A 14,165-nucleotide genomic window follows, 5' to 3' on the forward strand; every position below is an offset into this window, starting at 1 on the left:
TTGTGGATGGTGGATCGAAGCTGGCACGGCGCCTAACACTCAACACTCTTTCGAATTGGCGATAAAAATCAAGAATTTTTGCTAGTCATTGGATTTTTGTCTCCCCTTGATTTTGCAAAAGGCCTCTTATATCCAAATTACCATTATGATTTTTAACTAACTAGGAAGGTGACCTCCATTGCTTTGCTCTAAAGCAATTCTACTATTTATTTATTATCATTATTATTATTATTATTATTATTACATTTACTCGAGAATAAAATATCGTTAAACTTAATCATTAGTCGTCAAATATGTAAGTTTCAATCTTTCAGCGGCGCTGAAAAATTCTTCATATTTAAGTATTTGGCCAAAATTATATAACGATAGTTCTTTAAGGATAAGGATTTAGAAAAATGAAACATTTGAATATAATTATTGTGAGATATTGATCAAGTAATCAGTCGCGGTTGGTCTGATAAACAACTATACTAATTGAAAGGTATCTCCTGAGGGTACATTTGTTTAATCCATAATTAGTAAAATAATACGACTTTCGTTCACCAAATGTTTGTGATGGGGACTCTTCTCCAATTAATTAACAATTCATAGACGAATTTTGTATGTTAATTTTTCTATTACAGTGTGTGACGTCGGTTGATAAGCCGTTTTGGAGATCGTATTAGACATTTAATAGATAATAACGTCTTTGATATTCCATTTCACCGAACTGTATTATCAAAGGAAAAACAAAAACATACTGTATTATCTAACAGGATGAAGTGTACATGATATTAGTAATACACAGTATACAACAAAGGATTGATCAATCTGTTTTTTCTCTCTCTATCTGAAAGGTGCTTAACAGCCACATCATGCCCTTTTGAAGTTTATTTCCTTAGGATAGTTATAACTTGTTTAACCAAGTTTCTCTGAAGTTAAAAATGGTTATTTTAAAATATTAAGACACTTGGCTAAATTTTTAAGGAAACATAAGTGTTTTGGGGAGAGGTGATTAGACATGACATAACACATTTTTAGTTTATCGAAGACATGACTTTAGATAGGAAAATATGAGAGTCGCGAATTAAGGTAGAAAGTTAGTAGGCAGGTGGGCGTTGTCCCAATTTCCTGCGGGATAGACTCGGTGGTAATTTGGTACACTGTACTTGTTTCCCCTTTCATATCAATAGTATTAGCACTATTCTCGTAGTTTCTTGTCCTTCGATTTCTCTAACCACATGTTGTTTTTGCTGCTTCGGTTATCGTATTATTCTGCTATTGTTACTATTTTTTTTTTTTTTGGAATGCTATGTAATGATTTTCCTATTATTTGTTATGTCTTCTTTACTTCGTTTTTTTTAAAAAAAAAAAAACTGCCGTGATATGCGCTATTTGCGCCGATGATCTTTCGGAAACAACCTCTTTATCCCCACGAGGTAGGGATAAAATTTGCGTATAATCTAACCTCCCAAGACCCCACCTGTGAGATTACACCGGACATGTTAGTTGTTATTGAATAATACTAGGAGTTGTTTATCAATTAGTACTCACTCCATCCTTTTTTTTTCTTTTTACTGCTTATCCAAAATCAATATAAGATGACCAAATCTTCAGAACTTACATCAATAAGGAATATTTATGTAGGAGTAGTATTTGCTGCATCACCAGCAGGCAGCAGCACTGCTTGTGGGAGTAGGGACTGCACAATATGTAAAGTGAGTGTTACGTTACCCTTTACCCAATTGCAACTTGCAAAGCGGTGGTTGGATATGCACTTTTGGTCCACCTTCCATTTGGTTTAATCTTTGTTGAAATAGTACTAATATTCAGATGCCAATCTAGTTTGTAACTTATGAACTTAGTGAAAAATCAATTAAATATTCATAAAAATTTGACTTTAAGTTAGTGATCAGTGGTTATCGTAGGAATCATAAATTTTAAATTCGTCTCTGCTAATATTTTGAGCAAAACGTTCAAGTACCATCATTATATTGTACTAGTAAGTATCATGTATTTTAACATTTAGACACTAATTTAATAAATCATATGATTGATAAGATCGGATATATACTTTAGTGCAATTACACACTAATACTTGTCATTTATAAGAATCATTGTACTGGTAAATATCATAATAAATTATCAATTATCCTAGCTAGCTCCTATTAAATTTCAATTTTTTTAATTCTCTATTCATGATTAGGCATCTTTGTTTTCTCGCAGAGGTCCTTCAACCTGTTTCTTTTTCTTCTTTTCTCGCGTTTCAAGTTTAGTTTTAAAGGAATATAAATACAACAATAATTTGGCACCTCTTTTTCAGACTCGCCAAATCAAAAAATGGAGGATATGTGGCCCTTCTTGAAAAAGCAAATTAATTACAAACAAGGAGGGTCCAAATATTAGAAATCGTATATGAAAAGTGGGCCATCAGTTTGTTGAGCATACATGAAATGGTGGCAAATGCATATGCATATACAGTTAGCACCTAATTAAAGTTATTTTTTGAGGTCTCTTTTTCAGTACAAATGTGTGAGTGTGTTATGTTGGGATCATTATCGCCATGTAAGCATTGAAATATCTATCAATTCATCATCACATCTTTTATTATGTCAGTTATATGTATTAATATTACTTTCTATTGTGGTAAGTATATTTGTTTATATGGTCGAAAGGCTACTCTGATGTTACTGTATTTCCTATAGAAGATGGAATATTAAGAAGCCACGAAAGAACAAGAACAATGTTATGAAAGAGTGATGTGTTGCTGAATCGAATAAAAAAAGTGAATTTAATCCTTCACGGCCTTCTCTCCTTAGTTATGTGATTTTAAGGATTTTTGACCTTTTTCTCTTCAAATCTAATCGACATACTGAAATTGATTGCACTGAAAAACTTTGCGGTTTTACAGTTAGAAGGACTTTGTTGAAAAATCGAACTTTATTGATTACATATCACGTACCTATCAACTCTTAGAAGAAGAAATGATCAGACCTGGTGCTTTTGGTCGTTTCTAAAACACGAAGAAATAGGCTGAGAAAAACTCTCCTCTACAAAGTTGCCTGCTCTGCTCAGTCTTTTTGCCTCACCTATACAACTATTGGAGGATATGTATTAAGACATATAGTAGTAATTTTACTGCATATATCAATGGTGCAGGGTCCACACTCAAATATACTGATTTGGTGTAAAAATTGAATATCAACGAAAGTTTCTGCATTTCAATTTTTATTTATAAGGGCACATTTGCACCTAAAATATAGTATTCCGCTAGAAAAGAAAAGGTACTGTTCTCTGTGGTTTAACATTTTTTTTTGGTCTTTAATTTTTGTCCCTCAAATTGGTGGCCTTTAATTTTGTCCTTCGCCTAATACCAGGAGGTTTGTGGTTCGAACCCCGGCTCAGTTAAAAAAAAAAAAAGACAATTTCGCAAAGCAAAATTTTGTAGCAAAGTTAGGCCTTAAGACAAGTTTTGCAAAATTCCAACTGAATTAAAATAAATAATAATTAAAAAAAAATTCTCTACCCTAAGGTAGAGTTTCAGTTTTGCAGGCAAATCTTTGCCTTGCGAATCAAAATTCTACATTGTGAATTTTTTTAATTTTTTTGACTGAGCGGAGGTTCAAACCCGAAATCAAGGCGTTCTAGCAAAGGCCAAAAATTAAAGACCACACCCGAATAAGGTCAATCGTGCAAATTGTCCGTGGTTTAATGCACGGAGCACTTAAAGTATGTAGACATTATGATGAGTTGGGTTGGATTTCGGTTTGGGCTGTCTTGATAGAGCAATGAGCCCACTTCGAATGGATTTAATTAGCCCACTAGGACGAAGATAATAGGGTTGGCTAGGAAATTATTCCATTATTCATCAACAAGCCAAAAGGTGTAGTCTTCGTGTTATGGTTCATCCGAATTCCATAGCTTTAGCTTAGATTCTCTATATATGTTAAAATATTCACAAAATGAATACAAACAGTATATTTCGAACCCAATCAATTAAATGAAAGGTAATTAAATCTCAAACTCATAACGTTCAAATTCTGAATACGTTTATTAACGTACCTTATAAGCAATGCGTATGCTGGTGGACCTTATATATATCTACATTGTTGAAAACTTGTTAAGAGACATATATTCATAGCAATTACTAAGCTTGCATATAATGCCATAAAAAGTAATATCATACAGCATTATTATGCACTCACTGACTTAAAATCCCCATACGAGCATGGTGTCGAACACTCAGTCATGTGCCAGTAATAAACAACCAAATACGCCTAAAATTTTCATAGTTTCACCTTACCAACAAGCATAAAAGCCTTGTAAACGACATATCTAACTAATTTAGGTCCTCCCCATGCAATCTCAAACTCTTTAACCATTTTTTCTGTTAACAAACCTTCCCCTTTTTCCTTAGCAGAGTTAATTGCTGACCAAGACTTGAGCCATCCCAAAAACCCTTCAAATGAAATCTCCTTTTGTATGTCAACAGGAGTTGGTTCACTTTCTGAACCTAATCCCATACTATCAAAAGGAAATGGCAGTGTTTTGTAGCCATCAAACAAGAATTTCACATTTGGGTGCCAATAAGGAAGTGTTAAATCAAGAAAGCTCATCATTTTTGGATCAAATTCAGGGTTTACACTCATCACTGTGTATCCCCAAACAGCTATTATGCCTCCTGGTTTCTTTAGCACACGATTTGCAATTGAGTAGAACCTGTTGAATCATTTAAAACAAATTTAACCATCTATTGTGCTGTGCTTTTGCATCATATGTTATAAGGGTAGAGATAGATTTGTAAAATCAACCAATCTTTCTAATAACATTCCAGACGCCCAAGTTTAAAAACGTACAAATACCGATTACCGGTTACTTTTTCATTCCGTCCTTGAAGAATAACCACTAATATTGAGTCAAACTCCACAAATGAAACTCCAACGACAGTGACCGTTTTCCAATTACAGGAGCTAAAAAGTAGCTATTTGTGAACTTTATCAAATTTAAATGAATTGGATTATGCCCCGTTTGTCAACTTGACCTAACGGGGTTTAATTCAAAATGACCTACCAAAATATTGGGCCAAAGCAGGTCAGCATGCATGTTGGACTAGTTGTACTGTGTCATGTTATTAGACTCGTCTTGACCCTCCATTTTGATTCAAACAAACTTTTGGCGAGTTGGGTAATGTCAAATTCGATGACCCGCTCAATTTAGAAGCAACACACCCATTTTTCCAGCTCTACAACCACATAATAGTGATCAAGCGGAATTGAGATTCGATTTATAACATTATGCTACAAATTGTCACCTCTTGACCACGGGTAAAACCCACATCAATTGTTTATACCAAATCAGTGAATGTATGACATGTATCGGAAAATACACAACTATCACTTAACAATGGCCAATGAATGTATATTTTCATCTAATTGAAGCACTTCATTATGGTAAGTTGCATTAATATAATGTAAACACCTACTGCGGGTAAAGTTTTAACTACCTATCATTTGGAGATATAATTATTACTAATTAGTCGAACCTTGGGAGGTCGTACCAGTGAACTACTTCAGCAACAATGATCAAATCTACATAATTTTCACCTCCAACTATTGCCACAAGTTCCTTGTCAGACATGGAGATCGGTGTGTGGAAATACTGAATTCTTGGGTGTTGCTGAGCATGCCTTAATTAAGTTCACATCTGTTGCTATTACTTTTTTGTAATGCTCAACTACCTGAGACACCAAAAAAAAATAAAAAATAGAAAAGAATACACTAGAGAAAATGCAAACACTTCCAAATTCAGAACTTAAATTGTAATTTAGTATTAGCAAATCCATCACATTCGTGTAAGATATTAATTCTACCATAATATCTTATATTTTTACTTCCTTCTCACTATTCACGCAAACAAATCCAGATTTTAAGTTTAGTGGTTTTGTATTTTATAAAAGGCAGTTTACGGGCAGGGGACATGTTGAGTTGCGGGTACCTGGTCATCTGAGCTTAATTCTTTCGACACAGATCATAAATTTATATGTAAAACTGATAGGTTTGAACATAATTTAAAATAGAATAAATTTAATGCTAAAAAGTTTGAAGGTTGAATCTTGGATCCGGCCCGCTAAAGTTACTAACCCATAACTAAATCTCTAGCTTAGCCGCTGTTAACTCACGGACATTTTCTTTTTAAATTTAAATAGAGTTAGTCATACCTAAGAGAGACAGCTTCAAGTATCTTGGGTCCATAAACCAAGGAGATGGAGAGATTGATGTTGATGTTGGGGTGGGAGAAATGGAGGCTCGTCTCTGGGTACTGTGAGATAAAAATGTGTTGCCAAGGATTAAAGGTAAATTTTACAAGGTGGTGGTTAGACCAACACTATTGTATGAGGCAGAGTGTTGGCCGTCAAGACTGCACATGCCCAGAAGATGAATGTAGAAGAGATGAGGATGCTCGGATGGATGTGTGGGCATACTAGGAGGGATATGATTAGGAACGAAGTTATACGGGACAAGGTCAGAGTAGCCTCAATGGCGGACAAGATGAAGGAAGCGAGACTGAGATAGTTCAGACATGTGAAGAAGATGGGCGAGGATGCGCTAGTAAGGAGGTGTGAGAGGTTGACTATAGCAGGAGTTAGGAGAGGTAGAGATAGGTCGAAGAAGAACTAGGGGAGATGATTAGACAGGACAAGGCACAACACTAGTTGACTGAGGACATAATAGGAAGGTATAACGGCCGATGATTAGGGTAGAAGGTTAGTAGGTACCAGAGTGTTGTCGTACTTATAGTCGTATGTTTTAGATTGCGTAGTATCTTTTTCACTACTGTGTATTAATATGTGTTACTACATTTGTTTTGTGCATTTGCTATTTCGTTGTCTCTTACATTCCTGCATGACTTACATTTCTTCTTTTGAGCCCAGAGTCTATTGAAAACAGCCCGACATACATCCTACCCTCCCCAGACCCCACTGATAGGATTACCATGGATATGTTATTGTTGTTGTTTAAAAATGAAATTAGCAATATAAAAAAGGGATAAAGCAAAGTTATTTGCTACAATAAGGTAAAATATATTGATATGTAAAAAGGATTTCGCACTTATAATTATAGTATAAGTTAAATATGAGAGGGAGAGGGAATTACGCCGATGGCAGCTTGGCCGTTGCCGGTGCCGACATCGTAAACCATTCGCCGGGATAAGTTGGCCGTGCATCGGAGTACAATTGCGCCTGCTTGTCGAACAACCCCGCCATTAATTAATTACCAATCTCCTATGTTTCAGATGAATTTAATTACAATCCGTAATATGGATTAACTGATCTTCAAAGCTAGGTAATTTTCTTTAAAAAAAATACTAAGATGGAAGTGTTTTGACTTTGGAATTTCATACGATTATCAAAAGGCCAAGATTTTAGAAGGAGAGAAACGAACAGGGGAAGATCGTGCAAACAGAAAATAAAGAGCGCACGCCAGAGGCATGAACTGATGACGTGGCAACGGAATTAATTAAAGTGGAGTTTTTAAGAAGTGAAAAAAAAAAAACCTGTAGGATAAATTGGGACGTGGGAAAAAAATGGGACCATTATGATGAAGACAAAACTATTTTACAATGAATTGGTTTAAAAGATATTTAAACAATTAGTTATCTTTTAAGTAATTATAGACAATTTTTTTGATAAATATTAATTAGTCATCTGATAAAAATAATAATTGACATATTATGGACAATAAGGTTAAAGATTTAAAACAAATGTAAACTGAAAGCTCAAATATTTCTAACAAAAATAAATGAAACAAACTAAATATTGAAGTTAGACCCAAACAAACAAATTTAAACACTGAATACTTTAGGAAGAGATGGAAGATCAAAACTTACATGCCTATGCTTAGGCCTGTGCACAGTGCACAAATCGGTTCGGTTCGGTTTTGATCATTATCGAGTTGAAATTTTAAATTTCGACTTTTTGAAATTCTAAATCAAACTCGATTCATTCTAGGTTCAATTCGATTCGTTTTTATTATTTCGATTCGGTTACACAAATCGATTTGGTCGGTTTGTTCGAAATTTAAACAAACAACTATTTTCATTTCAGCTTTAGAGTAAACATAACAAAAAATAATGAAATCATAAATTTGCAGCCGTATAACCAAGACATTAACCAAGAAAAAACCATAAACTTGCAGGCATAATAGCATATAAATAGCAAAACAAGAGCTTGACAACTTGTGCAAGCACACAAATCCGCCAACACCACATTACATAAACCAAATTAATAATCTAGCATCTTGCAACTTGCAAGCAGACAAGTATAATAACTCAGTTTGCATCCTAAAAATTAAAAAAAAAAAAAAAAACTCTAATTTGTACAGGCTAAGATCAAAGAACAAATAAAGCCATGGGTGGAGGCAATGGCCAAAAGGCAAAGATGGCTCATGAGAAGAATGCCGAAAAGATGAAAGGCAGCTTTTAGGAAAGTATGCTGAGTTTCTAAACTTCTTTTTCACTAATTGCTTTGGTTCTGTCTAAATTGAGGATGGCCTTCTCCATTTTAGTTGTTATTTGATTCTTGATACTCATCCTTCACCCCTCTTCTTTTGCATGAATTGGGGAGTTTTCATCCCAAATATCCTTGAGATGCTACTAAGCCTGCGATAAGAATAACTGCAATTTGTTGTTGCTATTTGTTGTTGCTGCACTGTAAAGCTGATAACTACTGGTGTTTTGAGGCTAAAAGTAATGCTTTTGGCTGCTATGTGTTTGTTGGTTTATGTGGCACTTCTAGTTGAATTTTGGGAGGTTTTGAGGTCAAATATTGTTGCTTTCTAGAGGCCGTTTGCTGTTAAATTTTCGTATACTTAATTGCTGCCGTAACATTGATGTAATTGCTGCACTTTGAGATAAGTAACTGCTGCAACTCAACTATATTCTGGAATACTATGGTGGATAAATGTCGCTGCACTTGAGTAGTCTCAAAACTGCTGTTGTATTGAGTTTTACGAAAAATGACTGCTATACTTGTTGGTAGAATTCAGCTTGAGGCCAACAAGAAGGCCACGAATATCCAGTGCAAGGTATGCATGCAAACATTCATTTGCACCACTTTTGAAGTTAAATAAGTATTACTTTTAAATATTAGCCGCATATATAGTTAGACTATTAGAGTATTAGTCATATTAGTCATTAGTGGCATATAAATTCGATTTGTTCGGGTCAGTTCGGTTGATAATTGAAGCCAACCGTATCCGAAACGTTAAACCGTAATATTTTACAATTGCATTTGTAAATCGAAATCGAACTGTATTATCCAAATTGAATTATCCGAATTGTTTCGAATCTGTTCAGATATTCAGGTTGAACCGATTTGTGCATAGGCCTACCTATGCTAATAACGTCTTAGGATCAATCACTTACCATTATGGTAAAAGCTATAGCTAATAGAAAAGACACCTTTATTTCTTGACTAAACCTATCAAGCAAGCATCATATTCGAAGAATTGGACTACACATGTCAAATTTCAGCTTCTAAAGTTGCCTGTGGCGATGTGTGTATGTGAGCTAAAAACAGAGCAGAGGACTCTGTTCCCGTGTTCCGTGAACAGAGGCTAAGAAAAATACCTTCAGCCTTGAATGTTAGCTGGGATAAGCAAAGCATAAGAAGGAGAAGTGGAATTATAAGACTGTGAAGTGTTTGACGACATATGAAATTCTGAGTCCAACCCATTTCAAATTTCAAAAGGAATGATTTTGACTTGAAAGTGAAATTATCTCCTTTTATGTATATATATCCAGGAGTTTAGGTAATGCTGGGGAAAAAGATAGAGGAAAAAAGGGAAAAGATGTGGCAAATTAAGGCAGAAAGGGAAAGGGCGTGGCGATGGAGATGTGAGCTAACAAGTGAGAAGAGTTTTAAAGTAGATGATGAAAAGGATGAGTGATAGAATGAGTCCTGAATCAGATGTCGCACTCAAGTCTGATATGTTTTTTTGTAATAGGGAAGTGATGGAACGTGAATGACAGAAGAGGATGAGTATTGCAGAAGGATTCAAGTTCTCCGAAAAGGGAAGAACCTCAATACTCCTCGTTGGATGAGCCAGCCCTTTCAATTTCAGACAACTAAAAGACGCACTCATAACACTGTTCAGAAGCAAGGATAAAAGAAAGACTTTTGGGGTCGTGTGGTTTCGAAATAAGTTATGCATAACTTGTACTAACACTAGATGACCATGACTCCGAACCGCACCATCCACAGCCCATCCATGACCTAAGCCTTGTTATAGCCAGGATGCTGATGTTACCGAACTTAATGATACATGTTCGAACGAGTAACCACAAGTCATTTCATTCTAGATTAGATTCTATTAATCAATAGTAATGGACTAAGTGATAGAAATCAAGTTAATTGATCTATTTTGCGCCCATATATTTCAAACATGATTTGCAAATACTAGTATTAATATCAAGTTTGATATCTAAATTCTAAAGATTTCTCATTCCATACTCGAAGGAAAAACAAACACATTTTACATCGAGCGTTCCGAAATTTTCATCATCATCGTTATATTCCTACCTATACTCTCTCCCTTGTTTTGATGAAAACCATCCATATACACACTTAACCATGCAAAGTACCAAAAACTACACTTGTTGCATGATCGAAGAAGTCGACGAGAATCCATGACATGATTGGTTATAAAATGCTTCTCGTAGTTTATTATACTTTTCGAGATCGAAATTGTGAACCTTCATGAGCTTCTTTTGCTTCACTTTGAAACGTCTTTGGAAAAACCCTTCAAAAGTGGGCTCTATTGATGTTCTTAGGAAGAATCCATAGGCAAGGGCAAAGTGAAGTGAGGTTACGAAGAAGCAAATGGGCTCCATCACATCCCAAGTCAATTCCCAAAATGTTAGCCTCATAAAGCCTAGTGTTTGAAGGACTAGAAAGCCCAGCCCACAGTAAAGTTCGCCTTTAACTAGTGATTGGGCTTTTTGATCAATTAGGGATTTTTGCTTTTCCATATGTTCTAGCTCTCTTCTTCTTGGGTCGTTTGGCGTTGCTATGGATTCTGAAATTAATTTGTCCATTGATTTTGCCACCTATAACACATCAACAGATTAGCTACTAATTCAAATTGTGTAAATTTTAATAACAGCTTTTCACTAGTAAAATAACATCATATATCTATAAAATGAATAATTAAGACGCTACGATTAATTTTCTTTAATATTTATCGTGCATGAATTCCATACCTGATGTGGACGTAGGAAAACGACGTCACCCAAAACGATGACGCTCCCAGATTCATCCAACATTTTCGCAAACTCCAAACTCTGTTCTCTACTGAAACAAAACTCACCACAAATCTCAACAAATTTATCATACGTAATCGAGTTCATCGGTATCTCTCTAAGTCTCGATTTCACTTTCTCCAACTGTGATATCTTCAATATCTTCTTCGCATCATTCACCGTCATCTCCGCCGTCAACGCCGGCGCCGGAGCTGGTGGAGCTAAGCCTTGAAATCGAATCCTTTCACCGGTAATATTGTTCATAGACCTTAATTTCTCTCTTAATTTTTCACCTACCGGAATAGATAAAAATTCAGGCAGTCTAGCTGCATGATTAATTTCTCTAGAATGTTCTAGAACTTTAACCGATGGAAGTGGATCTATTTTTAGGGTGTTAATTAGACGTTTCGCTAATATACGCCGAAGCGCCATTTATGAATTTGAGGAGTCTAAGTGTGGAGGAAAAACGGGAAATTTGTGATGGTTGAGTTGGAACTGAAGGATGGGGGTTTATATAGTGTCCTAATTTGGTGGAAGACGAAATATTCTGTTCTGTAAATACTACTATTGAATTGATTTACTTTCCTTTTACAATTAAATAATGGTACTATGATGTCATAAGAAAAAGAAAATGGGTACCCGTGATTTTTATTTTGCAAAACTTAAATAGGAGGAATATTCTCTCTATTAAAACAATGAATAGAATGACTATATGTAGCGTGAAAGGGTTAATATATTTAGCATTTAAGTCATATACACTGGTAGTATTTTCTTTTACACTCTTAATAAATTTAAACATGTGATAGTAGGTAACTTACTATTTTTAACGAACTATCAATTAATTCTATTGAAAAAAATACATGTAATAAATAGTTTAATTATGTAAAAATTGTTTATATCATAAGTGCATAACGCTTAAAACTCATTTATGTATATCTTATTGTAGTGTGTTCGAAAGCCGATTTCTTCATTTTCTTTTAAGTACAAAGTATAATTAGTTTTCAAAAAACTGCAGTAAGAAAGAATGTTTTCCTCAAATAATTGTATATTTTTTTGGACCAAACGGGTACTATTAACTAAACTTCTTGGTTAGAAAATTCATAATTGTCTAAAATTACGTATAGCGTCATGACTCATTATCAGAATTTTATTTATTCTACGTCGACATCCACTACGTATAGTAGGCTTACATTCGCCCATTCCTTTTTTTTTTTTTTTGAGCCAAACATGGTAAGGCATACAAGTGTCTAATTCCTAAATTTAGGAGTCGTTTAATATTTGTTTATACTATCAAGTCTATCGTGCCCAAAAAGAGCAAAATGGACGATGGACACTTTGAAAATAGTTACGCCAGTTACGATCGACGGTGGTTATAGCATGTAAATAATGGGATTAACTGAATAAAATATTTTTCAATAGGCTTAATAGTTCAAGACTCTCTAAACTTGACAACTTTTGTTCGGATAAACCTGAACTATTGTTGATTTAACTACACCATTAAATGATATACTATGTCACGTCAGATTTAGACATACCCTCTTTTGATCCCTCTTGAATCTTCAAAAGTTTAATTAATTATTAATCATTACATTATTTAATTACTCATATCTTATGTTAAGTTTGTCTTACTACTCCATATTTGAGAGTAATATATTTCTAAAAATTTCTTAATGTAGCATATTTCTTGTATAAAGGGGTAAAAAACACGCATTGAACTTATTTGAAGGTTAATTGCATTTAATCATATATCATAAGGACTAATATTAGAATTAACTGATAATCAAGGGCCAAAAATATGATTATCTCAAGTTTTAAATCCCCTTGTTTTAATCCTCTCCCCCATTTTTTCCTTACCCCCTATGCAATTTTTTTTTTTTTTTTTTTAAAGATGAATGGTGTCAAAATTAATCACTAATAATCTCGTTTGTGTAAAAATTCGGATACGTCTTTGGCCAAACATAAGGATTGACAAATTTGTAGTATAACGGGTCTATCGATCTTTCTGTGGACGAGCTACGAAACTACTTTTTTCTTTCTTTCATTTTGTTTCATTTGACTTCTGTTCAGACGCATAGATGATAAATAGGTGTCTAGTGGAAGGCTCTCATTGGATTTGGACTAGATACACAAAGAAAAAAACAGTTAATTACATAAAATAAAACATGTACAAAGAACATCAAATTAACTTTTCTAACCATAAATAACAAACGAGAAATTTATACGCTTAATCTTATGATTCTACTTTCAATCTATATCTGTATATAATAATAAAGCTGGGAATGACACGGTGATGTGGCATATCTCATTGGCACGATTTATCTTTTTTCTCATAATTTTGAATTTTTCCTCATTTTTTGGTCCTAAAACCCTCCAAAATAATCAATATATCTCTTCTCATTATTGGCATTTATTACATTTATTGAGACATTTTAATGCAATTATTATTCAATTATTAAAGGATTGACAGTTTTGGCCCTATGAAAGTCACGTCTAATTGCATTTACTTTAGCCTTCCCAGGTCATGTCTAATTGCAATTAATTTAGCCTTCCCAAATTCCAAAAATAAATGTCATTTGCATTGAAAATTTGAAACTGCTCAATTTAATTTCTCTTAATTATAACACCTCTTTGTCATCCTTTTCTCTAGAGCAAAGGATAATAACGAATCCTTTACCAAAGCATGATCAGACCAAAATATTATCATGATTTCTAAGACTAGAGAAGGGCGGGGCTATGGACTGAAATAGAAGAAGATTAAGGTATGGTCATAATTTTATTCTATGCCTATTTTCTTTGGAGGTTAATGGACAAAAAAATTAATAATTGGTCTTAGGTTCCAAACAGTCATTACAAGCAGTCACAAGATCTAACAAGTAAAAACAAAATCT

At 34.2% G+C, this 14,165-nt stretch overlaps 1 protein-coding gene and 1 pseudogene across 1 annotated transcript; both read right to left on the bottom strand.

Moving 5' to 3' along the window:
• Positions 1 to 4,008: 4,008 nt before the first annotated feature.
• Positions 4,009 to 7,506, bottom strand: LOC132627963 (uncharacterized; annotated as a pseudogene).
• A 2,863-nt stretch (positions 7,507 to 10,369) lies between these two features.
• LOC132623573 (calcium uniporter protein 4, mitochondrial) lies at positions 10,370 to 11,812 on the bottom strand. Its single transcript, XM_060338355.1, has 2 exons — positions 11,239 to 11,812; positions 10,370 to 11,085 (listed from the first exon to the last, which is right to left on the bottom strand). The coding sequence occupies exons 1-2, from the start codon at positions 11,707 to 11,709 to the stop codon at positions 10,627 to 10,629; spliced, it is 930 nt and encodes a 309-aa protein (XP_060194338.1). The 5' UTR covers positions 11,710 to 11,812; the 3' UTR covers positions 10,370 to 10,626.
• Between the last annotated feature and the right edge of the window lie 2,353 nt (positions 11,813 to 14,165).

Source organism: Lycium barbarum, chromosome 2 (genome assembly GCF_019175385.1).
Source record: "Lycium barbarum isolate Lr01 chromosome 2, ASM1917538v2, whole genome shotgun sequence".
In the NCBI taxonomy this organism is placed as follows: Eukaryota; Viridiplantae; Streptophyta; class Magnoliopsida; order Solanales; family Solanaceae; genus Lycium; species Lycium barbarum.

Excerpts from the sequence above, each read along its gene's own strand:
- LOC132623573 (XM_060338355.1), bottom strand. The coding sequence starts at position 11,709 with ATGGCGCTTCGGCGTATATTAGCGAAACGTCTAATTAACACCCTAAAA. Across the intron at positions 11,086-11,238 it reads TTTTCCTACGTCCACATCAG|GTGGCAAAATCAATGGACAA; the intron begins GTATGGAATTCA and ends GATGTGTTATAG.